Genomic DNA, 26,411 nt, shown 5'->3' on the forward strand with positions numbered 1-26,411 from the left:
CAATATCTAAATGTGCGACAGTAGAAGAAATAAGCTGCTTTCACAGTCAAGTTCTATTCTCATGACTAGTCTACAGTGACAGGAATGCGATTTCGGCACTAGGTGTTACCGCTGGGAGATGCCGCATGTGTTACAGTAGCAGGTAAGACGCCAGATGTACCTGCCTTCTGCTGACATGAAGACTACAAGGTGTTTCTGAAGACGCAACACTTCATTATCACTTACCACTCAGGTAAATAGAAACAAAGTATCAGGAGAAGGGAAAACAATTACTGGAGAGATCTGTTACACCCAATGTAAATATACACTCCTAAATATAGTGGGGTGTAAAAGTATTCATACCCCATTTTTAAATATTGCAACTACAAACTTTCACTTTTTGTGAAGTGTAAAGGAAGTGATGTGCGCTTTTACAAATTTTAGCAAATTAAAAATATGTGTTACAAGAAAAACTGTGTGGCTTCTGCAACATCCCCCACCGGGGCAGCCGAGGCCCAGAATACGGGAGTGGCTGGCGGATGCGGCCTAGGGTGCGCGCTGATGTCACGGTGCTTGGTATGGGGACCGGAGGGCTGTCCCACAGCCGGGCAGGTCTCCAGCAGGTGGTGAGTGCAAGAAAGATGGAGGGAGAGGCTGATGTACTGGTTTTTGCTGGGGCAACCGCTGAGTTTCTGTAGGATATGTCCCTGGGAAATGGATGGGGAGCCCGTGGTGGTGACAGCCGTATCCAGGGATCAGACGGAGGCAACGTTGTGCAAAATAACTCACGGTTCTTTATTGAACATCAGCAGGCAATGGGCCTAAAACGATCTCACAGCAGAACTGGTACTGGAGTGGTCATGGAGAGTAGTCCTCAGGAATGGTTCACCAACCTGGTAGTAGATGCAGGCTGGGATGGAGCTGTGTCCAGTTGTGGAAGCTGCATCTGTTAGTCTCCGGACACTTGTGGGATTAGCTAAGTGTCATCTCTGATGGTGGACTGACACTGTCTCTCCCTCTTCACTCTGTATGCTGAGAGGGTGTGCTCTCTAGGGAGAGCTGGGTTCCAAGAGAACTTGCTGGAAAGAGCATGTGCTCAAAGACCTCTGTGGTAAGACCTTAGGCCCCTCCCTGTCCAGGGGTATTATTATCCTGGTCAGGTGGTGGCTAACTCTCCAATCGTACTCCAGCGTACATGGTGAAACACAATTGGTTGAAACTTACACCCAATTAACCATTGCCTTTCCAGGCAGGCTCTACAGCTGCTAATTACCTCAGACTTACTGCACTATCCCTTAGGCGAGTTGCGCAGACTCACCTGCTGGGGAGAGACAGATAGATGGCCCTATTCGAAACTACCCCCTTGCCTATACATTGGCAGGGGTGTTGCACTTGTATATGTATTCAGCTGCCTGAGCAAAAAACCTTGTAGGACCACCTGTGGCTGCAATCTTCCAGCTTTGCACATCTAGAGGATGAAACGTTTGCCAATTTTTCTTTATAGTGTTGCTCCAGGGGAGGGGAGGTGGTTATATGCGCTACAGATACAGACAGACAAATAAATATCTGTGACTCGTATTTTCAGTCTTTAACTGTCTGATATGGCTTGAAAGATGGAATTTCTATCTCTAAAAAGAAGTGAAGTGATGCTCCGTCTATCAACTCTAAATTCATCTCAGGCAAAATGTGACCCTGCTTACTATTTGTGCTCATTATAACATGACTTTTTTTTTTTTTTTTTATAGGTAAACGAATGAGATTTCACAAGAAAGAGGGAATTCTAGAAAGACATTTCATACCCTACATGAGGGGACTAGTAGTTTTGTGGGGTAAAAGTTGATAACAATGTCCCTTTAAGTCCCTTACCTGGCCCATAAAACCACCCACTTAGAAGGGACTTAATTAAATAAAAAATATATATTTGGTCCTATGATAAGTAGTGTGATGTACAGGACATCATCCATATGTATAGCCTGTTACCTGCACACGTCTGAAGCCATATAATTACGTTTGAATAAAAGGCCTCTAATGAACACATAGTAAGGAATACACTACATGCTAAGAGCAGCCATGGATATTTATGTAATGTATGCAGGACCACTAGTGCCACGTACCTGATGCCACGGCCTTCAGCTTCTTCAGCAGTTTGATGTGAGAGTCGGGCTTGATGAGGTGTGGGATATACTGTGAGCAGCCACAGTTCTCCAGGAGGGTGAAATAATACAGCAGTCTCTGGTGGTCCCGGCCCTCTATGGTGGGGTAGACGTATTTGGCCATGTGCTCATAGAAAGCTTCAGGGTTTGATTTTAATGTCTCGAACAGGCCGAGTGATTTTGCTCGCTCCTCTATTTCTGTAGTGGACAACCTGTATACAAGAAATATACAAGACATCAGAATAGCGGTAATAGTTATGTGGTGAGAAAGAGGAGCAAATTTAAAAAAAAAACACATTCATTGATTACAAAAAAGTTTTAGAACAAGATTAAATATACAATAAAATCTCCTGAAATAGAAATTGCCTGCATCAGCTGGGGTGCCATAGGAGGACTCTACTAAATGGATACAGCCCTCACTTATTATTCATATAGATAGATATCAGATAGATAGATAGGTAGAGTCCAAATAGTGGACAAAAAAAAAATAAAAAATCCACGTAGTACAAAAATATAAAGATCGGCAGCACCCATACCAAGATAAACCAACATTGCGAGAGAAAAAGATCTGGGCCGCACATCCACACATCATACAATGACCTATTGCCCTAGGCTACGTTAACAAAAGGAACTCAATGTTCTTGGTTATATTGTGATCAAATTGTAGAAGGCCAGTAACCACTTCACAGTGACCTCGGGGTAGTTGGACCCTATGCTAGAACAAGGCCCCAGTGCAGAGGTTACTCGGCCTACGAAATTTGATCAAAACGTAACTAAGAACCTTGAGTTTGTTATGAAAATGTAGCCAAGAGGCAATAGATCACTGTATGATGTGTGGATGTGCCGTCCAGTTCTTTTCTTCTCTCCCAATGTTGGTTTAGTTCTATTCTATCCCCTCATTGATTTTGTTTTTTGCCTGGTACCAGCACTCCGCCCTATTGGAACCAAGTTTTTTTAATTTGGCAATAGTAGGCGGCCACTGCATATAGTGGCCGCCTACTTCCTCTCAGCCGGTGTCTGAGACCACATGGAACAGTGAGTATTCAACACATGTTCACACATGGTGAGCTTTTAAGTCCAGTTCACATGGTGCGGCGTAAAAAAGTAACAGGGATTTAATCAAAATGTAACCAAGAACCTTAAGTTTGTTTTAAAAATGTAGCCAAACGACAATAGATCATTGTGTGATGTGTGATGTGCCGTCCAGTTCTGTTTTTCGCTCCCAATGTAGGTTTTGTTCCCATATCTAGATAGACATATATGAGAGAGATGTCTGCCATAATCCCCTGAAGCCCATGCCCCCCTTCATCACGTTCCTTATCACACCACACCCTGCCCCCCGTTCCCCACAATCCAATATTCCTGAAATGCTTTGGCAATGCTAACCTGTATGTGATCTGAGAATAAAGTCTCTTTAAATTTAATTAAATAAATATTATAGATATAAATAAATTTGAGAAAGAGAGCAATAGACATGAGAGATAGATAGGAGTTAGATAAATATGATCTAAGATCGCCAGTAGAACGGACTTGTCAAACACCTTCAAGGCGCTGATATAGGACACCGGGTGGGGTGATCATCGCTGCTGCCGGTGCCGGAGAAAAGAAGATGACGATGAGACGGCAGGGGCGCGTTGGAGCCTAAAGTACGTACTAATGGCGATCTCACCCCGTCTTATGGCAGATGCGGCCCAGATCATACTCATTAGGCCTCGTTCAGACGGCCGTTCTGGCCGATAGATACATTAGCGATAGATACGGAGAGGCAGTTCTGATAATATTAGTAGCTGCCATGCACATGTATGGGATATGAAGCCTCCGGTGACTATATTTGTGCAGCATTTACCAGGAATGATAAAGAACTTGTCACAATAGTCATCTTCAGATCAGCGCTCACAGCTCGTATAACAGCAGCTCCTCTCATGTAATGCGCCATGATACATCTGTGAGTGAGGGGAATGTGCAAGGTAGTAGAAATGGTTTAGTTGTACTCGTATATAAAAGGATGAGCTGTGCCGAATGACACACTTAGCTCTGCTACATCTCTTTGATGTCTCATCATTTCAAACCCAAAGGATAAAGTACTTGTTATGTCTAATGGACTGGCCAGTGCTATGAGAGAGCAGCTTATAGTAGCCATGCGGATGATAGGAGGTATTCAATTATCTGCAAAGTGAGACACTCGTGCCGTATATATACAATGTCCTTTCAAGTAAAACACTCAAGACTAAGCAGAACAAGCACTTTACATAGTTACTTAAAACACTATGGCGACCAGGGCTGTGGATTCGGAGACATGTTGGTGGAGTTGTGATAAAATGGAAGGACTCCACAAACGTATAATAAATTATAAAAGGTCTAAATTTCCTTTACATATCTGTTCTATTCCAGATCTAAGGATTTAGGCCGGGGATGAGCAACATTTATTGATCCAAGTTCAATTTTAAGGGGCCACATCAGTAACCAGTATCCTAGATGCATCAACAACCAGAGTACAGGACAAAATGCCACCACAAAAATGATAAATGTCAGCAATAAGTACCACCCCAGAAACCAAATACAGGCGGTCCCCGGGTAGGACAGGTTCCATAGGTGTGTTCTTAAGCTGAATTTATATGCAAGTCAAAACTGTATATTTTATAATTGTAGTTCCAGGCAATTTTTTTTTTTTTGCCCCAGTGACAATTGGATTTTTTTGCTGTAATGGAACCAAGGATTATCAATAAAGCTTCATTACAGACACCTTACAGCTGATTATTGAAGTCTGGGAGTAAAGTAACATCCAGAGAGGTCACCAGAGGTCACAGGGGCAGAGAGGTCCGTCTGTAACTAGGGGGTCGCATGTAAGTCGGGTGTCCTTAAGTAGGGGACCGCCTGTACTACATTCAAAACAGACAATAATAGTGCAGATAATAATACTGGAGACCCTTATGATACTGGAGACCCATAGAGAAAATAAAAATACTGGAGACCCGATAGCAGACAATAATACTGGAGACCCCAGAGAATGAAACTAATCATACTGGAGACCCCTAAAAAAACAAACACTGGAGACCATATAGCAGACAATAATCCTGGAGACCCTATAGCAGACAATAATATTGGAGACCCTATAGCAGACAATAATACTGGAGACCCCAGAGTGGACAATGTTCCTGCACTTTATGTACATGCTCAGGAGATAAGCTCCTCAGCTATAGAGGAAAAAGATCCTGGGAAGGAATGTCCACATTTATCTCAAGCACTGCTAGAGCGAGTAGAAAAACAGGACTGTGGATTCAGAGTTGTGCAGTCGGATTCAGTGACCATTTCAGTGGAGCTGAAGTTGGTGCTGGAGTTGAACTTCAGGAAATTGAGTCGTCGGAGTTGGAGTCACAGTTTTGCCTCACCACAGATTACTCCGGCCTGACTATGACATTGCCAGTCCACCACAGATATCTGTGCAATGTTATAGAAAAGGCCAGAGTTAACTATGGCCATATCAAACTTTATTGGGAAAACCAAATTAAAAATAGCATTGCCAAAGCATTTAGAGAATAAGGGACTATGGAATGGGCGATGAGGGGTGGGAAGGGGTTATTCCATCTATAACATCACTAGTCCACCACAGATAACTCTGACCTACCTATGATATCATCAGTTCAACAGAGAACGATGTGCCCTATCTATGACATCGCCAGTCCGCCGCAGAAAACTGTGGCCCATCTATGACATCAGCAGTCAGCCACAAATAACTCTGGTCTATCCATGACATCATCAACCAACTGCAGAAAACTCTGGTCTATCTATGACATCAGTCCACCACGGATAACTCTGGCCTAGGGCATCACCAGTCCCCAACAGAGAAAACTAGCTTATGTATGACACCACCAATCCACCACAGATAACTGAATGCACTGCCATTCCACTAAATATTGCTCTTTAGGTTCCTCAAATATTATTCTTGTTTCTGGCCTAACTATGACATCACCAGAGGATGACCTTTGCTCTGTCAGTTGTACACCCAGATCCTGTTGTATTACATCACAGTTCTGTCTATAAGTGAGCTAACAATTCTCATTATTCCTTTTTTAACATTTTTGTCTACATTATTTTACCTGCGATTTTCTACGATGTTTAGACCCAGACACAGCGCACGTTTACCGAGTGATCAATCATAAACTTTATTAAATATTGTACATCTCCTTTATTACAGCATGAAGCTCCAGGACGCCAAGAGATATATTGACATTCGGTTTATCTCTGAAATCGCCCTCATCCTACACCTATAGGAGAAATCCTCCGTTTTCATTGATCCAAGCGTGGGCAAAGCTTATTATGAGAATAATTGGGTTTCCTGATTCACTGTTGTATTGAACGTGATTTTCAATACTCAACAATAAGGAATGGGCAATACTCCAGGAAATAAAGAATCGGGAAAATAAAATGAAAAAAATGTTATGTGTAAATACTGAATCCTATAGACTGATCCGTGTATATAGGGAGGTGTTCTGTTATCTAGGGCATGATTTATCTAGAATTTAAGTCCCACTAGATTCTAGAACAACCATTGCCAATAAATCCTTGGTTATATGGAGACATCCATGGGGTCCGCTTTTGGGGATGTCCTTATTTTCAACAAAGTAGGGAAGCAAGCAGTGGCCATCAAAGTGGCCTGTGTCTCCAGGGATGGTTTGGCGTTCACAGCCAGTTACTGAGGAAAATTAACAAATCAAAATGTTAGTGCAAAATTTAGTCTAGACAATCTAAATCTTTGGTGGAGGGTCACTTCTCTATATCTCTCTATGTTTATATATTTTTTTGATTATGGGACCCAGGTGGTAGAAAAGTTACCTCTAGTCACCGCTCACCACTGTTGGTATAGAGATATTCAGCTGTGATGTCACAACAAGGCACACACTTGCTTCCTCTCAATGTTCTGGGTGTCTCTGCAGTGATTTAACTGTCCATTTTGGACAGCTACATCACCAGGGACATGTCCACAGTATGAGTATGCTCATTGGAGGCCGGGGATGGGTGCCATACAGTTGCGGCCATCCCCCATAGCCTCCGCTGAGGGTATACATTGCTTCTCCTGTGAGCAGCAGGCTGGAAAGATGTAGCTTGGTGAATCTTTTCATCTTGTGTTTACTGCTCTATGTGAGCAGAAGGGGTGAAAAAGGAGTCCTGCATCACCTGTATAGAAAATGTTTTTTTTTTTTTTTTAAAAGGCTCCCACATGTGGCAGTGGAGCACGGGTTGCAGCTCTCATACTATACTGATCTATATCTATCAATCACACAGAACAAAAGTGTGCAATCATTGTGATTATTCAATCACTGTGACCACTAGAGGCATCACTGTGACTTCTGGCTACTAGGGACAGGTGCTGTGACTACTGGGGCATCACTGTAACAACTGGCAGCAGGCGCTGTGACTACTGGGATCAGGCACTGTGGCTACTAGCTGTGTTGACTACTGGCTTCTGGGGGCAGGTGCTGTGGCTACAGGGGGATCACTGTGACTAATGGCTACTGTGGGGTCACTGTGAATACAATTACTATATCATAACAGTATCAGCATCAGTATCAGCAGTAAGCAGCAACTAAAATAATTTTAGACTCGCAGGTCACATGTATGTCACACGTGTATAAGCTGAAAGTCTCCAAAAATTGAGATGTGAATGGGAACCTAAATGGGCCTAAATAATTCTCTAGAAAGCTACTCCTACTCACAGCTGAGGGGCTCATTTACTTACCCAGTCCTGTCGCGATCCAGTGGCGCGTTCTCCGACGAAGATTCGGGTCTTCCGGCGAGTCACTAAAGTCGTGCACCAGATGTCCACTAGGTGACGCTGCTGCGCCGAGGTCCGCTGGAGTTCACCATCCTATTCCTGGTGCATGTAAGTGCGTGTCAAGCGACACTTTTTTTTTTTTTTTTGGTTTTTCCAAATCCATCGGGTTTTCCGACGGCCACGCCCCCGATATCCGTCGCATGCAAGCCGGCGCCAATGCAACATAATCCGATCGCGTGCGCCAAAAACCTGGGGCAATTCGGCGCAAACCGGTAATTTTCGGGAAACCCGACGAAAATGAGCGATTCGGGCCCTTCGTAAATGAGCCCCAATGTTCTGTGAGCTAACTCTCATCTACTCATCAACAACGTAACAGTCTAGGGCCCAGGATAAAGAGCACTGCCTACACTTGTACGTTTCCTATTAAATGGAAGTATCTAAAGAATTAATAATATTTTCACCCTTCCTCAAACACACAGTTAACTAATCTGTGGATCTTCTGCTGAAACATATTCCAGGTTAAGATTTGTCGGAGATGTTGCACATTGATTCAAGATTCTTACGCATTGGGCATTAAGAGTTAGATATGGAAGACAGAGCCTTACAAGTGAGTGGTGTTAATTAAATATTTAGGAAATAAAAGTGATTTACGTGGAGGGTTGGAGCACTTATCGATTCCTATCCACAGATACCGCACTGATCCGTCTATGCGGTGATATATGCAGTGGTCCTGGCTCATGTGTTATACTAGAAGGAAGCAGCAGCCGGCAGTCACAGCGCTTTAGTATGCAAGTCTGAAAATACAGTTTTACAGGAAAAACACCTTTTGATCTTAAAAGACACTTAAAAGGCAACCGTAGTATAAAACGATGCTATTTGCAGCGCTGGTTAACCCTTGAGCTCTCGTTATAGAGCTGAATTTTAAAACATAATACGGTCCCATAAGGTTTCACATTAAGAGATATCGATCGGTTCCTTGATCAATCAACATACGTATAATGGGAGGCATTTATGAAATGCCAACTCTTTGTGCACCAACATATGATGAAACCCCACCCGGTGGTGCCAATACCCTTAGTGTACAAATCCCCCAATGCCCAGAAGTTTACATCCACTATATAAAGAGACACATATGCATGTGTTTCTCACTATCTGTAATTGATTCAAAATATGGCTCTCCCATTTTAGGTCAGTTAGGATTTCCAAAATGTTTATTTTTGTCAAGTGCCAGAAGAGAGAGGCATTTGTATTACTTCCTGCAAATGTAAAGTCAATAGTATCAGAGTATACAAGGTTGGAAAATACCATCAAGTTCAACCTTTAAGAATTACATTTTTTTCCCATGATATTTTTTCTCTCCAGAAAGGCATCCAGGGCTCTCTTGAACATGTAAAAAGAATCCGCCATAACAACCTCCTGCGGCAGAGAGTTCCACAGTCTCACTGCTCTTACAGTAAAGAACCTTTGTCTATGGTGATGGTAGAACCTCCTCTCCTCTAGGTGTAGAGGATGTCTCCTGTCTATGGTGATGGAAGAATCGCCTCCCCTCTAGGTGTAGAGGATGCCCCCTGTCTATGGTGATGGTAGAACCACCTCTCCTCTAGGTGTAGAGGATGCCCCCTGTCTATGGTGATGGTAGAACCTCCTCTCCTCTAGGTGTAGAGGATGCCTCCTGTCTATGGTGATGGTAGAACCACCTCTCCTCTAGGCGTAGAGGATGCCCCCCGTCTATGGCGATGGAAGAACCGCCTCTCCATTTAGGTGTAGAGGATGCCCCCTGTCTATGGTGATGGTAGAACCTCCTCTCCTCTAGGTGTAGAGGATGTCTCGTCTATGGTGATGGTAGAACCGCCTCTCCACTAGGTGTAGAGGATGCCCCCTGTCTATGGTGATGATAGAGCCACCTCTCCTCTAGGCGTAGAGGATGTCCCCTGTCTATGGTGATAGTAGAACCTCTTCTCCTCTAGGTGTAGAGGATGCCCCCGTCTATGGTGATGGTAGAACCTCTTCTCCTCTAGGTGTAGAGGATGCCCCCCGTCTATGGTGATGGTAGAACCTCCTCTCCTCTAGGGGTAGAGGATGCCCCCTGTCTATGGCGATGGAAGAACCGCCTCTCCTCTAGGTGTAGAGGATGCCCCGTGTATATGGTGATGGTAGAACCACCTCTCCTCCAGGTGTAGAGGATGCCCCCCGTCTATGGCGATGGAAGAACCGCCTCTTCTCTAGGTGTAGAAGATGCCCCTGTCTATGGTGATGGTAGAACCTCCTCTCCTCTAGGTGTAGAGGATGTCCCCTGTCTATGGTGATGGTAGAAGAACCGCTCCACAAGGTGTAGAGGAAGCCCCTGTCTACAGGGATGGTAAAACCGCCTCTCCTCTAGGCGTAGTGCATGCACACTGCGTATGGCAATGATAGAACTGCCCCTCCTCTAGGTGTAGAGCATTCCCCCTCGTCTATGGTGATGGTAGAACCTCCTCTCCTCTAGGTGTAGAGGATGCCCCCTGTCTATGGTGATGGTAGAACCTCCTCTCCTCTAGGTGTAGAGGATGCCCCCTGTCTATGGTGATGGTAGAACCACCTCTCCTCTAGGTGTAGAGGATGACCCCTGTCTATGGTGATGGTAGAACCACCTCTACTCTAGGTGTAGAGGATGCCCCCTGTCTATGGTGATGGGAGAAATGCCTCTTCTCTTTTGAATTTCCTTCTCCAAGTTCTTGCAATAGTTGGTAGCAGTGCCATAAAAATTTTTTCAATATGATTGAGATCAGGCTTTGTGATGGCCACTTTAAACCATTGACTTTGTTATCCTTGGTCTCATTGTTATCAGTTTGGCTGTTTCTTCGGGTCAATGTCCATTTGGAAGACCCATCATTTGTGCCAAAGCTTTAGCTTCCTGGCTGATGTCTTGAGATATTGCTTTAGTATTGCAACATGTTCTTTACTCATTACGCATGTACTGTGAAGTGCACCAGTCCCTCCACAACAAGATGCTGCCCCTTGGAATGGGGTTCTCAGGCTTACAAGCTTCTCCTTTTTTCCTCCAAAAGTAACAATGGTCATTATGGCCAAACAGTTCAATTTTAGTTTCGTCATACCACAGGACATGATTTCAAAAATCAAGGTCTTTCTTCCTGTGTCCATTTGTGAACATTAATCTTTTTGTGTGTCTTCTGGAGTAATGGCTTCTTCCCGGCAGAGTGGCCTTTCAGCCCAAGTCGATACAGAACTCGTATCACTCTGTATAAAAACACTATATGTCTGTTCATCTCTGGGACACAGACCCAGTTTCTTTCCTGAGCGTTATTGATGGCTGGACATTTCCACCTTGTTTGTACTTGCATATAATTGTTTGTAAAGATGAATGAGGTTCAGGTTTCTGAAAATTGCACCCAAGTATGACCTAGACTTGTGCAAGTCCACATTTCTCTTCTCGATAACTTGGCTGATTTCTTCAGACTTTCCCATGATGCCACACAAAGAATCAGTGTTGTTCAGGTGTTGCCTCAAATACATCCCCAGGCGTGTCTATAATTATGTGTAGTCCCAAATTGTTTAAAGGAATAATAATCTTAGTGTATGTAATATTTTCATCTATATTTATACAAAGGATGTGTGATAAATATCCTATCTGTAGAGGCCTCAACACTGGAAAACCCACCAACCTCAAGAGTCCCACAATTTAATTAAGAAATGTAGATGCATGCTGCTCAGTTCAGCCTCTATGGCAGTGATGGCAAACCTTTTAGAGGCCGAGTGCCCAAACTACAACCAAGACCCGCTTATTTATCGCAAAGTGCCAACACAGAAATTTAATTTGTGATTTATACTCCCTTCTCTGTCACAGTTTTCATTGGTACCAGCCCCTGAGGACACCAATAAAGCAGAAAATAGTCCCAGGTAGAACTCTCACTTTAAAATAGCTCTGTGCACAGCAAGTCCTGGGCTGTCTGGGACTGCAGGAAGATACCTGGAGTCATCTCTGGTGATGGCCTGAGTTCCCACAGAAAGGGCTCCGAGTGCCACCTCTGGCACCAGTGCCATAGGTTAGCCATCACTGCTCTATGGGAATTATGGAGATTATACAACGCAGCCTTTAATACATCCCATAGCATAAGTTTGGAGAGTCGGTACACATTTATAACCAAGGCTAGGGCTAGTTCCATTGGTAGGACCTCCAGCAATAACATATTTTTCACCCAAATTGTGGATAGACAACAAGATGTGACTGTGGGGCAACAACTTAAATGGTGTTCTTCACTTCACTGCTGAAAACAAATAAAGGAAAAGGGCAAAAGTAAAGCAGTTCTGCAGATGACCCACAATCTAAACCCGGGTTTTCAGAATTCCTTTGAATAATGGTACGTCTTGAGATGTCACAAAGGTCATTTCATTTTCTCATTTATAATTTTCAATCTGTGGAAATAAACGGATTCCTCAAGGGCCCAGAAAGATATAAAGCTGAAGTGTTCATTTCACCCGTATATGAGCAGCTAATTCTGATGTGAGAGTAATTCTTCCGGGGATCCATGAGAGCCAATCTCTTTTAATGCAGGATGAATCCAGGTAATTTTTTCTGATTAAATTACACTTAGCATGCCAGCAATGAGACGTCTTCCATTTACACTTGAGTCAAATTACTCTGTTAGGATGACCATTCAGAAGTTTACAGACAACATAACAGGTATGAAGACCCTGCAGCTCTATCAGTGATTACAGAAGGGACGGCGAAGACCTTTCTATTAAGACGGACTACAGCATGGTCATACAATTAGTCTGGAAAAGAGACGACTACGAGGGGACATGATTCATTTATTTAAATATACGAATGGTCCATATAAAAAATATGGTGGTAAGTTGTTTCAGATTAAATCAAATCAAAAGACGAGGGGGCACTGTCTCCGTCTGGAGAAAACAAGGTTTAATCACCAGAGGCGACAGGGCTTTTTTACTATGAGAACTGTCAATCTGTGGAATAGCCTGCCTCAGGCGCTGGTCACAGCAGGGACAGCAGAGAGCTTCAAGAAGGGTCTAGATGCCTTTTTACACCTAAATAACATTGATGGTTATGTTATATAGAATTGTTTCCCCTATATCCCTTCCTCATCCAATCCCTTCCCTTCCTTGGTTGAACTTGATGGACAAGTGTCTTTTTTCAACCGTATAAACTATGAATTGATAATCATAGATGTCCATAAGTGCATCATTCCTTACGTGAAGTTGTAAATTTGCCCAAACGGGTGGACAACACAGTCAACTTTGGAAATTACAACCCAGCTATGGAAATCAAAAAATACTGAATGATCCATGTAAGATCTAAGGTGGTCAAACAAGGTAGATCTGTACGTTATTAACCTCATCTAGTTTTCTAGAACCTCCCTCTGATTCTGCTTACAGCTCACCATAACCTTGCTGATTTGACCCAAGGCTCTACTACTCTGAATGGGCCAATTTCTGAAAGAAACTGATGCTCACAGATGACATTGGGGCTGGAGATCTTTATATGGTGAGTCCAATGCTTGTTGTTCATTCTTGTCCTAGTTCTTGGTTTTTCTATTATAGTTTCTGGTTTGACTCTTTATCAAATTTGATCCCAATCTTAGTCTTGGACTTAAATGTTGTTTCTTTCTCATCTCTTGGACTGTCTATTAAGTACTTGTTGTTTTCCTTCTGGCTCTGAACCGTGGCACCATTCTTGATCGTGATCTAACACCTTCTGGTGATGGCCCTGGCGTCTATATCTGGCCATGCTATTGCTGTCTCAATGCCTCTATCTATGACTATTCTGGGGACAATTAAGACTAACCAGCACCAAACACATCCCATTACACCTAAGAACGTTATTTTGGAATCTACAATCCATTTTGTGTTTCATGTATTTATTTGACCAAAGATCTAGTCCATAGGTCTACCTACCAATGCTTCTCACACTAGTTATTGTTGATGCACCATCACTTCTAGACATGTGACATGACTTGGAAAGGAGTTTTGACAGAGTGATCTTACACTTATCTAGTAAGCATCAAAATATCTGGTTTAGCTTGATAGCCGAGGCCTAGATGTTTTTGTAATATTATCCTGAAAAAATACAAGCAGTAAGTTCTTCTAGCCTGGACATCACCACTGGTGAGGAGAAAGCATCAGATACCCGGATCAACAAACCCTGATCATGAAGACTTTTGTGGTAATCCTTTACCTCGCGCATAAATATCCAAGTGCAGAAAACTAAACCTTTATATTACTATTAGGTTATTTGTAGCTGTGATGTGCTTATATCTTACAGGGATTCAACTAGATGACATTATCTCACTAACAAGTATGTTTAGTTGACGGTTTTTCTTTAGATATTGGGGCAGATTTACTTACCCGGTCCATTCGCGATCCAGCGGCGCATTCTCTGCAGAGAATTGGGGTCTGGCCGGGATTCACTAAGGTAGTTCCTCCAACGTTCACCAGGTGTCGCTGCTGCGCTGAAGTTCATCAGAATGCACTGGAGTTCACAGTCCTACCCTGGGTGCAGGTAAGCGCGTGTCCAGCGACCCTTTTTTTTTTTTTTAAATGCGGCTGTTTTTCCCGAATCCGTCGGGTTTTCATACGGCCACGCCACCCCGATTTCCGTCGCTTACATACCGGCGCCGATGCACCACAATCCGATCGCGTGCGCCAAAATTCCCGGACAATTCAGGGTAAATCGGCGCAAAACGCGTTTTGCCTACGGGTTATCCGAAAATTTCCGATTTGGGCCCTTAGTAAATGACCGCCATTGTGTTTACATATTTGTCTTTCTATTAATAAAATATCTGGGAGATGACCTCAATGGAGGTCATTACTAACATGCTGTATAATGATTCCATCTGGTTCTGAAGATGTATCAAAAGAGTTTCTCCTGGTGGAAAATCCCACAACTTGTTGGAGGAGTTAATGAGTGGGGACAGTCTTCATCTTGGCTGTGGGCGGTCATAACTCATGGACCTTTACACTGGTCAGTGGTGAAGAAGCTTCTCTTGCACGAAACTTTTTTTTTAGGCAAGTAGGGCAAAGATTGAAGTTGGGAACTTCTCAACTATTCTGCACATCATCATCACTTCAAAGAGAATTGTGGATGCCGCTGTCCCCTTGATAATCCCAATTTCGCCAGGCACAAGGCCAATTTATCAGAAGATACGTTGTCTGTGTAGACCAGAGGACGGAGCAAGTGTCTTCGGTGGTCATGAATAAATATCTGCCTTTGAAAAGGATTGAACAGCGAGCGACTCCTGTGACATATCTGTGAGGTTTCTTCTTCTACATTAAAGGCAGCAAGAAACCAAGACGCTGACATAAAATTCTTAAGATAAGAGAAGATCTGGGTAAAAAGGAACACAAAGGAGGGGGACAAATTAAAAATACGGAGAGTGAGAATAGATGAGGCTGGATGGCCATGATCTACACACAAACCTAAGCCGGATTAATCTAAATATAAGAAAGGGATGAAAACCGTAACCACAGAGAATGATCACCGGATATGAAATGAAGGGGGACACAAGGGCGAAGGAGAAGGTAAAGCAGCAGCTTAATGAATAACTCAAAACTTTACCACAACTCTCAGCAGTCCCTGTATATAAGATGATGAGTAAAGTGATGGAAACCTTGAAGAAGCGACTGAGCATCAATTGTATTACTACGTAAGGAAACCATCGGAAAAAAATCAGATGAGGGATGATCAGTCTGGTTCCCACCTAGCGATGGTGTGCGGGAACGTCACTACAGGGTCAAGTGTAACTAAAAGCTTTATATTACTTCTATTTCTGGATCCATCCTAACACTCCAAGGGAAAGGGAACAAGAGCAATATACTGAAGATTACATGGAATATGTCCCCGTGAAATCTGCAGGCAGCATGAATGTACACGGATACTTGGAGATATATCTATCTTATCAGCTCCTCCTGCTCTATAACATGCTGCCTGAAGATAGGACACTATGTACAATCTGCCCAGCTCCTCCTGTTCTATAACATTCCGCCTGCAGATAGGACACTATGAACAATCTGTTCAGCTCCTCCTGCTCTATAATATGCTGCCTGCGGATAGGACACTATGTACAATCTGCTCAGCTCCTCCTGCTCTATAACATGCTGCCTGAAGATAGGACACTATGTACAATCTTCTCAGCTCCTCCTGCTCTATAACATGCTGCCTGAAGATAGGACACTATGTACTATCTGCTCAGCTCCTCCTGCCCTATAACATGCTGCCTGCAGATAAGACGGTTACTTTATGTCAATCCTGAGAAGGTACTGCTCTATAGCAAGAGATCAAGACCTGCATGTCAAATGCCAGTCTTAATGAATCCCCTCCGTTGCTCCTTTGTGTCTGATCAAACATTTCTTTACTACTTCACAGGAAGGGTCTCTTTTTGGCTTTGCTCAGGTAGTCGTCCCTTAGGAAGATGACGGGGACTATCCTAGTATTCAGAGATCACAGTATGACTGACTTGCCAAGAGCAGGACGAGGTCTCTGACAGTGATGGGTGTCACATATTTTTGCCTGAAATCAGATGCAGAATAGATCATTTGTGTGTGCTTTATGTCTGTGCACTTTCTGAAAAATCTTCCCACCTTCCTCTGAGTAGCAGGAGACTAGATGTGTGCCAAGTCTTCCCCAGAGAGTCGCCCTGTGTATTTTCTATGTAGGACTTCCAGGAACTGAGCGGTGATGCAGGAGGCGCTGCTAACACGTCCCAGGAGGGATCCCATGAAAGCAGAAGCGGATCAGGATGAAAGGCAACGAGCTGCGGCGCTGCCCTGGGGGAAGGTGTTATATGCTGCTCCAGGGGTTAGTTCCTAGAAAGCTCTAAATATGTCTATGTCTATATTTAAGAAGAATGCAGTAAGGGGGACGTTCTGGTTGTTAGAGGGTTAAACATTGTGGATTTGATGTTTTTGGGGAAGAGAGGTGCAGTGGTGTATGACCGACTTAGGGGAACAAATTAGAGCAGAGATTTTGGTTCAGGTTCGGCCCATGCAACCTGGATATTTTGCCAAAAAACCAGTCTGGAAAACTGACACCCTATCAACTCACCGTAGCTAAAATTTGGCAGAGAAACACCACCGGCCGATCATAGCCATGGCTAGTAGCTAGGGGCGTCAAGTTGCCGGCTGCCAATCAGCCATTAGGTCTTGGTTGTCCGGGCCGAACCTAAACAGACACATTAGGTCTGCTCATCTCTAGTTAATAGTAGTTCACACTTCCCAAAAATAGGCTGACTCCGTGTCTGGATGACCACTATGTGAGTAAATATTTGAAGGGGTTGTTCCATCTGAGACATTGATGACAGTGAATTCTAATTGTCAAGATAGATGCAGGTCTCAGAGGCGAGAAAACCTAATAAAAGGGATTCTACCAGCAGTTCTGGCCATACAAAGCTGCAGGCAGTTTTAGGTATTAGCCGTAGAGACCTAATTGTGTGTGTTTATTATTAGGAGCTGGACTGATTCCTGGATTGTAGCTGGACATTGAGCACTGTGGAGCTCTGGTATGAGAGCCTTGCTGTGTTGGCGTCTTGGGTTCAAGTTCCATCTAGGTCAACATCTGCAAAGAGTTTGTATGTTATCTACCAGGTTTACATGGGTTTCCTCCGGATTCCTCCCACACTCCAAAACATACTGGTAGGTTTTTTAGATTATGAGCCCCATTGGGGACAGGGACCGAAGGGTAAGCTCTGTGATGCGCTGCACAATCTGAGAGCACTATATAAATAAAAAGGATTACAGCACAGACACTCTCCTCTTAGCAGCAGGCGGCTTCTGGTTAGGTACTACAGCAGATGGTAGGAACTGAGAAGCAGTTTGAATACAGAGACTTCCCCAAGTCAAGCTACAACCCGGGAATGTAAATGTATACCTAACAGTGCAACTGCTAGGTATGGTTACACAGATACTGAGGGACTATTCTTAAAACTGTCCACTTGTAGACTTCCTCACAACTTTTTCAGGCAGCCTCTGTTTTTAAAGGCATATTACAAAACTTAAAAACAAAAAAATAAACAATAGACCATAAAGGGAAAGCATAAAAAATGCCGATGTAAATAGCCAGCCCCCTGCCCCGATATATAGCCGGCCCCCTGCCCCGATATAGAGCCGGCCCCCTGCCCCGATATATAGCCGGCCCCCTGCCCTGATATATAGCCGGCCCCCTGCCCCGATATATAGCCGGCCCCCTGCCCCGATATATAGCCGGCCCCCTTCCCCCAATATATAGCCAGCCTGCTTCCCCCAATATATAGCCAGCCCACTTCCCCTGAAATATAGCCAGCCCGCTTCCCCCGATGTATAGCCAGCCCGCTTCCCCCGAAATATAGCCCCAGCCCACTGCCCCCAATATATAGCCAGCCCCCTCCCCCAATATATAGCCAGCCCACTGCCCTATAGATAGGCAGCCCCTTATCTGCTTCAACAGACATTAAAATGTGTAGTGCTCTGCCTGGAAAAGGGTACAAAAAACAGGAATTCTCTAAATTTAATAAACAAGTTAAAATATAAAGCAGTCTACGCACCCGCTGTCACAGAACAAGTACTCCAGGTGGGTCATGTACACTTCCCAAAGAGGCACTTTATACCGCTGAGCCAGGGAGAGCGAAATCTTGTAGACATTCTCTTCTAGAGTCCTGGACAAAGAAAAAAAAGTCAAGAAAACTTATTGTACAGAATTCTATAACAATACTGAATGCAAAAATATATTATTTTTTCCATAGGGTGTAATTGTTATTGGCAACATTAACCTGAATATTGAGGCGTTTCAATACCGGAGGAATGGAGGAATGATATAACTTTATTAATCCCGTAGGAGATTGTTTTGTACATGGAGTCACAATGGATAATCACATATGGTTTTAGATAAGTCACAAGCTTAAAAAAAAAAAAGAGAAACAAGAATGCGCACACAAAGCAGACAATGGGGGGAGGTGTGGAGGGGCTAGTTCATAGTTTTTTCCTAGCACCTAGGGTTTGGTTATAAAGTTTGTTTGATTTGGGGATAAAGGAGTTGTGGAACCTCACGATTAGACAGCACATTGGACGGAAGCAATCACTGATGTAACATCTCTCCTTCCATACACGTTCAAATAAGCAAAGAGGGACCCCAATTGTGCACGTTTCACTGCAAATTCATATGCAATCAGCCCAAAGCGCGTCCCCGCACACTAGCGTGCGTTTGTAAATGTAGCCCTAGTGGCACGTGTGGCCGTTCCCCCAACCTTCCATTCAAGTTTGTTGTCAATGACCACGCCCCAAGTATTTATAGGTGTAACCTGGCCCTTGATTCCATTGGGTCCAGAAATGGTTTTATTTTTTTCCTAAAACAATGACCATCTCTTTGGTTTCCTCCAGGTTTGTTAATAAAGTTTGCTTGATTTGGGGATAAAGTAGTTGTGGAACCTCACGATTCAACGGAACACTGGACGGTAGCGATCACTGATGGAACTTGTGAAGGCATCTCTCCTTCCATACACGTTCAAATGAGCAAAGAGGGACCCCAATTGTGTTCTATGTCCTTCAAATGATTTTAGCTGCTGTGTTTTTGTCCATCCCTTTGATAATGCCTCCCCATAACATGACTGCAAAGAATATAATGTTAGTTATCGTTGAATTTAAAACCATTTTCCTAATTATATATATATATATATATATATATATATATATATATATATATATATATATTACCCCAGATTAGAGGTGTATATATTATTAGGAAAATGTTACTTCTACAGTATACATTTCATAAAAAGGAGCTTCCATCACCTCCACGAACATCATGCATTTTTTAGGAGGTGTCAATCCACTTATTCGGGCACACTTTTCCTGTTTTCTTTTTCCACAGTTCCACAATGCCGTTATGTGTGACATCTAATTGGCTCTCTACTGTGTGGAAGGCAGTGCTATGATGGCTGCTTATAGTAGATCTCTCACCTAATTGTCCAGATTACTCAGGAAAAGTGATGAAATTTCACTGGTGACAGGTCCCAATAGGCATTGCCTAGCACATTACATAGCAGTAAGAATCACATCTCTGCTCCCCCTCCATTCGTGTAATATCCCCTGAATAAGATTACCTGGCTCCCTGCCAACAAGTCCCATCCAAGTCCCGGGGGGTGATGTCTCTTTTCAAATTTGAACGTCTCTTTGCTACCTTGCATAAGTCTCCACTTGAGGCCCCGCTGGTAAGTATATGACCTCCCTCATCCTCCCTGTTCTCATCCATCCCTCCATGACTTCGGCTCACCGCACAGGAAACCTTGGCCTGTTATGTACAGGCGATCCCCTACTTAAGAACACCCGACTTATATACGACCCCTAGTTACAAACGGACCTTTGGTAATTGGTAATTTCCTGTACTTTATCCTTAGGCTACAATAATCAGCCATAACAGTAATCACAGGTGTCTGTAATGAAGCTTTATTATTAATCCTGGTTCTGATGACAACCCAACATTTTTAAAATCCAATTGTCACAGAGACCAAAAAAAAATTTGTCTGAGGCTACAATTATAACATATACAGTTTTGACTTGCATACAAATTCAACTTAAGAACAAACCTCCAGAACCTATCTTGTACGTAACCCGGGGACTGCCTGTATTGTACTATGCAGTGCCTATTGGGACCTGTCAACAGTGAAATTCTGCCTTCTGCTGACAGGTTCCCTTTAAGAATTTCATCTTTTAGCCCAAACAACTTAAATGTACAGCAAAACGACAAAAATACCCAGTGAAAAAAAGTTCTCTGCTTCTCCCTGAGTCACTTCCCTCAGCTGATAAAGAAGCTGTTTCCCGCAGAACAGAATTCCAGCTATACATGAAATGTGCTGCACATTAGCCACCAATGTCTGACAACAATCACTGCACAGCTGATTTTTACTTCTGTTATTTTTCCCTTTTTCAAAAAAGAAAAAAAAAAAAAAGAATAAGAAAATTGTGGGGAAGAAAAAAAATAAGAATACAACTGGCAATAGATGGAAAATATTTGACATTTTTAAATTAAGCTCTGGGATGAGTTAAGTAAATGTTATCCTAGATGGCTGATTAATCATTGCATTTCTAACATTTCCATTTTGTAAACAGCCGTTCACATTTTTTTTTTTTTTGCTTTTTTTACATTTAATTTTCACAAAACGAAAGACGTGTTTTTTTTTCTGCTCTTTTTGACGAAGGGGAACATTGATTTTGTTTTTGTTGCTTCATGGTCCTAGAGAAGAACCTTTCCTATTATATGGAGGGGATCTGATACTCTGAAAATTTAGATTATCCAAAATTCCAGGCAGTCTTTATGGGTACTGTACACCAGAGCTGTAATCACAACTCAGTGGCTCAGATTTCTCAGGATACTTTGCTTGCTAAAATTATGATTTGCTTTGTAAGGCCACCTAAGACTTAGTGTGCTACATGTTAATTCAACAGATAACACATGGTTCAATGGGCTCACACACACAGTAGAGTTGTATGAGGGCTTGTTTTCTCATACATGATACATTTATTACATGCCATGTACTGGGAAGCAGGAAAAAATTTCCAAATGCAGCGAAATTGTTGCACCACTTTCTTGTGGGCTTGTTTTTTTGACAGCTTTCACCCGGTCTATTTATTGTCAAGCAAAAATGCAATAGAAAATTGATTAAATTTAAAACCTATATTGACACCTATAAAACTGCAGTTCCAATGCATCTAAAACAATCTAGCCTCAAAAATTCTTTAAATCGTTTTTCGTATACAGCTCCTATACTGATCTATGAGTCACTGCGGAGTCAGACAACAGGAAAAAATGTGGATGATCTGGAAGGATTGTGACACCACTTTTTATCTTTGCACAGATGGATGGTGGATACAGGATCTATGCCAGATATTCTTCCTAATGCAAAGCTGAGGAGGCGAGGAGCCCTCCATCAAATGGCTCAGAGTAAAAAGCTGCGTTCACCTGGCTGGGTAATAGTTCTGAGTGACAATGTGATTGTGCAGAGAAATCGGATGGATCCCCCGCTGACTGCACTCGTAACGCATCATCAGATGTCTGTGCTTATTCAGAACTTTATTTTTTCAAATCTAAGAAAAGTTTGCAACACGCATCATTGGCCTCGTCAATCTCCTTTATTCAGTATTGTTTCAGGATTTAACGCTGCCGCTAAGTGTCATCGTGTAGAAACGGTGCCGAACTAGCGCGGAGCTTGAAAGGACACGAAGACGTGTTCACGTCACTCAGACATCAGACAAGGGCAGAGATTTACATATCCAGCTGACAGGAGCATACAAGACGACAGCCCAGCTCCTCATCTCCTACAGGCATCTTCTTCTAGACGCTCATGTCAGACCTACAACATCCTGGGTGCTATGCAGTTAAGGGCGACCCCAAACACTTCAAAAGACAGAAGAGGAATGTATCAAATCAAACAAATAGGAGCTTAAAAAAAATTACTACAATTTTGGGATCATTTGTGCAAAAAATTGCATAGATGACTTGTCTTCTGCATCGTTCTATGAGCTTCTGTCCATCTTTCTAGCACGATGGAATTCAGCAGAGATGTCAGAGTGAAAGGCAATTTGTCACTGAGGATCTAAGAGACGATCCAGGTAAGTGGGGGAAGGAAAAGTTCCCTTTAACATGTAACATTTCCTATTGAAAGGTTGGTGACCATTTAAAGATACAACAAATTTACAAAGACATTCTGTAACGTCAAATAACTTTAAACACAAATTAGAGTAAAACACAGACTCAAGAAAAACTGACTCTAGAATTTCCCCTTCTAGTCCACAATTACCTGATATTCAAAAGGATGTCTCATTAAAGGTTAAAAACCTTGGGAAAAAAAAAAACAGAAAATACATGAATTATCTTCCTACAATCTAGGTTTTGGAAGCCATACCTTTTAAGTCTTTTTACTAAAAGGCAAATCTCTGTCACTGTCAAAGGGTGGGGAAAGTTTTTTAAAAAAAAAATAATTTTTACAAATCTTTATGAAGAAGCAAAGGGAAAATATATACCGAGTATACTCAAGTATAAGCCGACAGGAGAATAAGCCGAGGTACCTAATTATACCACCAAAAACTGGGAAAACCTATTGACCCGAATATAAGCAGAGGGTGGGAAATGTATTGGTCACAGTCTCCCCAGTATATAGCCAGCCTGCCACCAGTATATAGCCAGCAGCCACCTGTATATATAGCTTGCTAGCCCGTGTAGTGGATAGCCTTGCAGCCCCCTGTAGTATATGGACTTCCAGTCACTGTAGTATATAACATTACAGCCTCTGTAATATATAGCCTCTCAGCCCCCTGTAATGTATAGCCCGCCAGCCCCCTGTAATGTATAGCCTCCCAGCTCCCTGTAGTATATAGCAAGCCCCCTTTAGCGTATAGCTTGCCATTCCAGTACTTACAATTCCGACGCCCCCTACAGTTTCTCTTCTATCTTTAAGTGCGTGGGCCCCGGTGTTAGGTCCACGACAGCTCCGTGCGCACGGCCTGGCCAACGCAAAACTGTGATGTCCGTAGTGGCTGACATCATAGTTGTGCCCTGGTCGGGCGGTATGCACGGAGCTGCCGCGGACCTGCAAACGGCATGAAGAAAGAAGAGGCGCTGCCCACGGAACTGTCTCGGACCTGGAGCCGGTACCAGCGTACATGAAGATAGATGAGGAGCTATCCATGGCGTCGGAATGGCGAGTACTCCGTTTATATTTTTTTATATACCCGAGTATAAGCTGATGGGGGAATTTTCAGCACAAAAATTGTGCTGAAAAACTCGGCTTATATTCGAGTATAGACGGTATGTCATAGGAACTGGAATTTTGAGGAGATGTTGATCCATGCTGCAGAAGGGTTTATTTAACGACATATGCAACATGTATCCCCTTTTTGTGAATTGAACCTATAGGAATATAGTTTTTAATCAAAGGTGTTTTTTTTTTAATTTGCATCCTCATCCAATTGTATCTACTATGCAAGTCCCTTATAAAATTTTTGTTACAACGCGAGTATAGAATAGGGGGCAGATTTTCAAAATTCAGGATTCCAAGAAAAAAAAGGAAGATTTACTTGTAAGGTGAAAGGAGGCTCAAGAGGAAAACTGTTCAAAAGAAGATCTGTATGCAAAATGTGTGGATATCAAATTATTACTTAAAGAAAATCTACCATCAAAATCCATCATGATAAACCAGGGACATTACTCATAGATCCAGGCACCGGGACTGTGGTAATCTCCTTATACAGGTGGTCCCCTACTTAAGGACACCCGACTTACAGACAACCCATAGTTACAGACGGACCCCTCTGCCCACTGTGACCTCTGGTGAAGCTCCCTGGATGTTACTATAGTCCCAGGCTGCAATAATCAGCTGTAAGGTGTCTGTAATGAAGCTTTATTGATAATCCTTGGTCCAATTACACCAAAAATTTTGAAACTCCAATTGTCACTGGGGCAAAAGAAAAAAAATTGTCTAGAACTTCCATTATAAAATATACAGTTTCGACTTACATACAAATTCAACTTAAGAACAAACCTCCAGACCCTATCTTGTATGTAACCCGGGGACTGCCTGTATTTGTTATCCATGACCTTCTTCCTTCTAAAATCAACTTTTAAAATAACGCTAATGAGGAGCTCCTGGGGGCCCCTACCTGTTGCACAGGCTGTTACACTGTGCTGGAGAATGCCTACCCCTCCCCCAGCTTCCATAGCACAGTGCGAGACTACAGCAGGCAGAGGGAAGGGGGAGTGCTCCTGCAGTGTTAAAGCCTGTAAAGCTTCACCCAGGAGGGGCTCCCGGTAATGCCTCCAGAGCCCTTAAGGCTCATTAGAAAATTAATTTTAGAAGAAAGGAGGCCATGGATAACAGATATAAGACAGTTACCACAGTCCCGGTACCTGGACCTATGAGTAAGGTCCCTGGTTTATCAGGATGGATTTTGATGGTTGATTTACTTAAACCAATGGCAGAGGTCGCACTAAGATTTTTACAGAAGGGTAATAATACTCCTCCTCCTATTTTTGGGGAGTATTTTTAGCCGAGGAGGAGTATTAAATTTTTTGTAATAAAAATATAAAACTTCTAGCTGTATATAATGTTAACAGACGCTATTCATACATGAAAATCATCTTCACCGCGCGCTCACTTCACACACACACACAGCAGCACGCTCACTACACACACACACAAACAGAGCAGCACGCTCACACACACACACAGAGCAGCACGCTCACACACACACATACACACACAGAGCAGCACACTCACACACACACATACACACACAGAGCAGCACACTCACACACACACATACACACACAGAGCAGCACACTCACACACACACATACACACACACACACAGAGCAGCACACTCACACACACAGAGCAGCACACTCACACACACACATACATACACACACAGAGCAGCACGCTCACACACACACATACATACACACACAGAGCAGCACACTCACACACACACACACACATACACACACAGAGCAGCACGCTCACACACACACACACATACACACACAGAGCAGCACGCTCACACACACACACACACACACACATACACACACAGAGCAGCACGCTCACACACACACACACACACACACACATACACACACAGAGCAGCACGCTCACTACACACACACACATACACACACAGAGCAGCACGCTCACTACACACACACACATACACACACAGAGCAGCACGCTCACACACACACACACATACACACACAGAGCAGCACGCTCACACACACACACACATACACACACAGAGCAGCACGCTCACACACACACATACATACACACACAGAGCAGCACGCTCACACACACACATACACACAGAGCAGCACGCTCACACACACACACACACACACAGAGCAGCACGCTCACACATACACACACACACAGAGCAGCACGCTCACACACACACATACACACAGAGCAGCACGCTCACACACACACATACACACAGAGCAGCACGCTCACACACACACATACACACACAGAGCAGCACGCTCACACACACACAGAGCAGCACGCTCACACACACACAGAGCAGCACGCTCACACACACACAGAGCAGCACGCTCACACACACACAGAGCAGCACGCTCACACACACACAGAGCAGCACGCTCACACACACACAGAGCAGCACGCTCACACACACACAGAGCAGCACGCTCACACACACACAGAGCAGCACGCTCACACACACACAGAGCAGCACGCTCACACACACACACAGCAGCACGCTCACACACACACACAGCAGCACGCTCACACACACACACACAGCAGCACGCTCACACACACACACAGCAGCACGCTCACACACACACACAGCAGCACGCTCACACACACACACAGCAGCACGCTCACACACACACACATACATACATACACACACACATACATACATACACACACACACACACATACACACACACATACATACACACACAGAGCAGCACGCTCACACACACAGCTGCACGCTCACTACAC

At 43.5% G+C, this 26,411-nt stretch overlaps 1 protein-coding gene across 3 annotated transcripts in view; it reads right to left on the minus strand.

The window, feature by feature from the left end:
- NBAS (NBAS subunit of NRZ tethering complex) overlaps positions 1 to 26,411 on the minus strand; it is a 415,971-nt gene that overhangs the window by 113,659 nt on the left and 275,901 nt on the right. For all 3 annotated transcript variants that reach the window (XM_072143606.1, XM_072143607.1, XM_072143605.1), the window contains 2 exons: positions 18,438 to 18,548; positions 2,094 to 2,344 (listed from right to left, as the gene is read on the minus strand). In XM_072143606.1, coding sequence (XP_071999707.1) covers positions 2,094 to 2,344; positions 18,438 to 18,548 — 362 coding nt within the window. The remainder of the gene's footprint in view (positions 1 to 2,093; positions 2,345 to 18,437; positions 18,549 to 26,411) is intronic.

Source organism: Engystomops pustulosus, chromosome 3 (genome assembly GCF_040894005.1).
Source record: "Engystomops pustulosus chromosome 3, aEngPut4.maternal, whole genome shotgun sequence".
Taxonomy (NCBI): domain Eukaryota; kingdom Metazoa; phylum Chordata; class Amphibia; order Anura; family Leptodactylidae; genus Engystomops; species Engystomops pustulosus.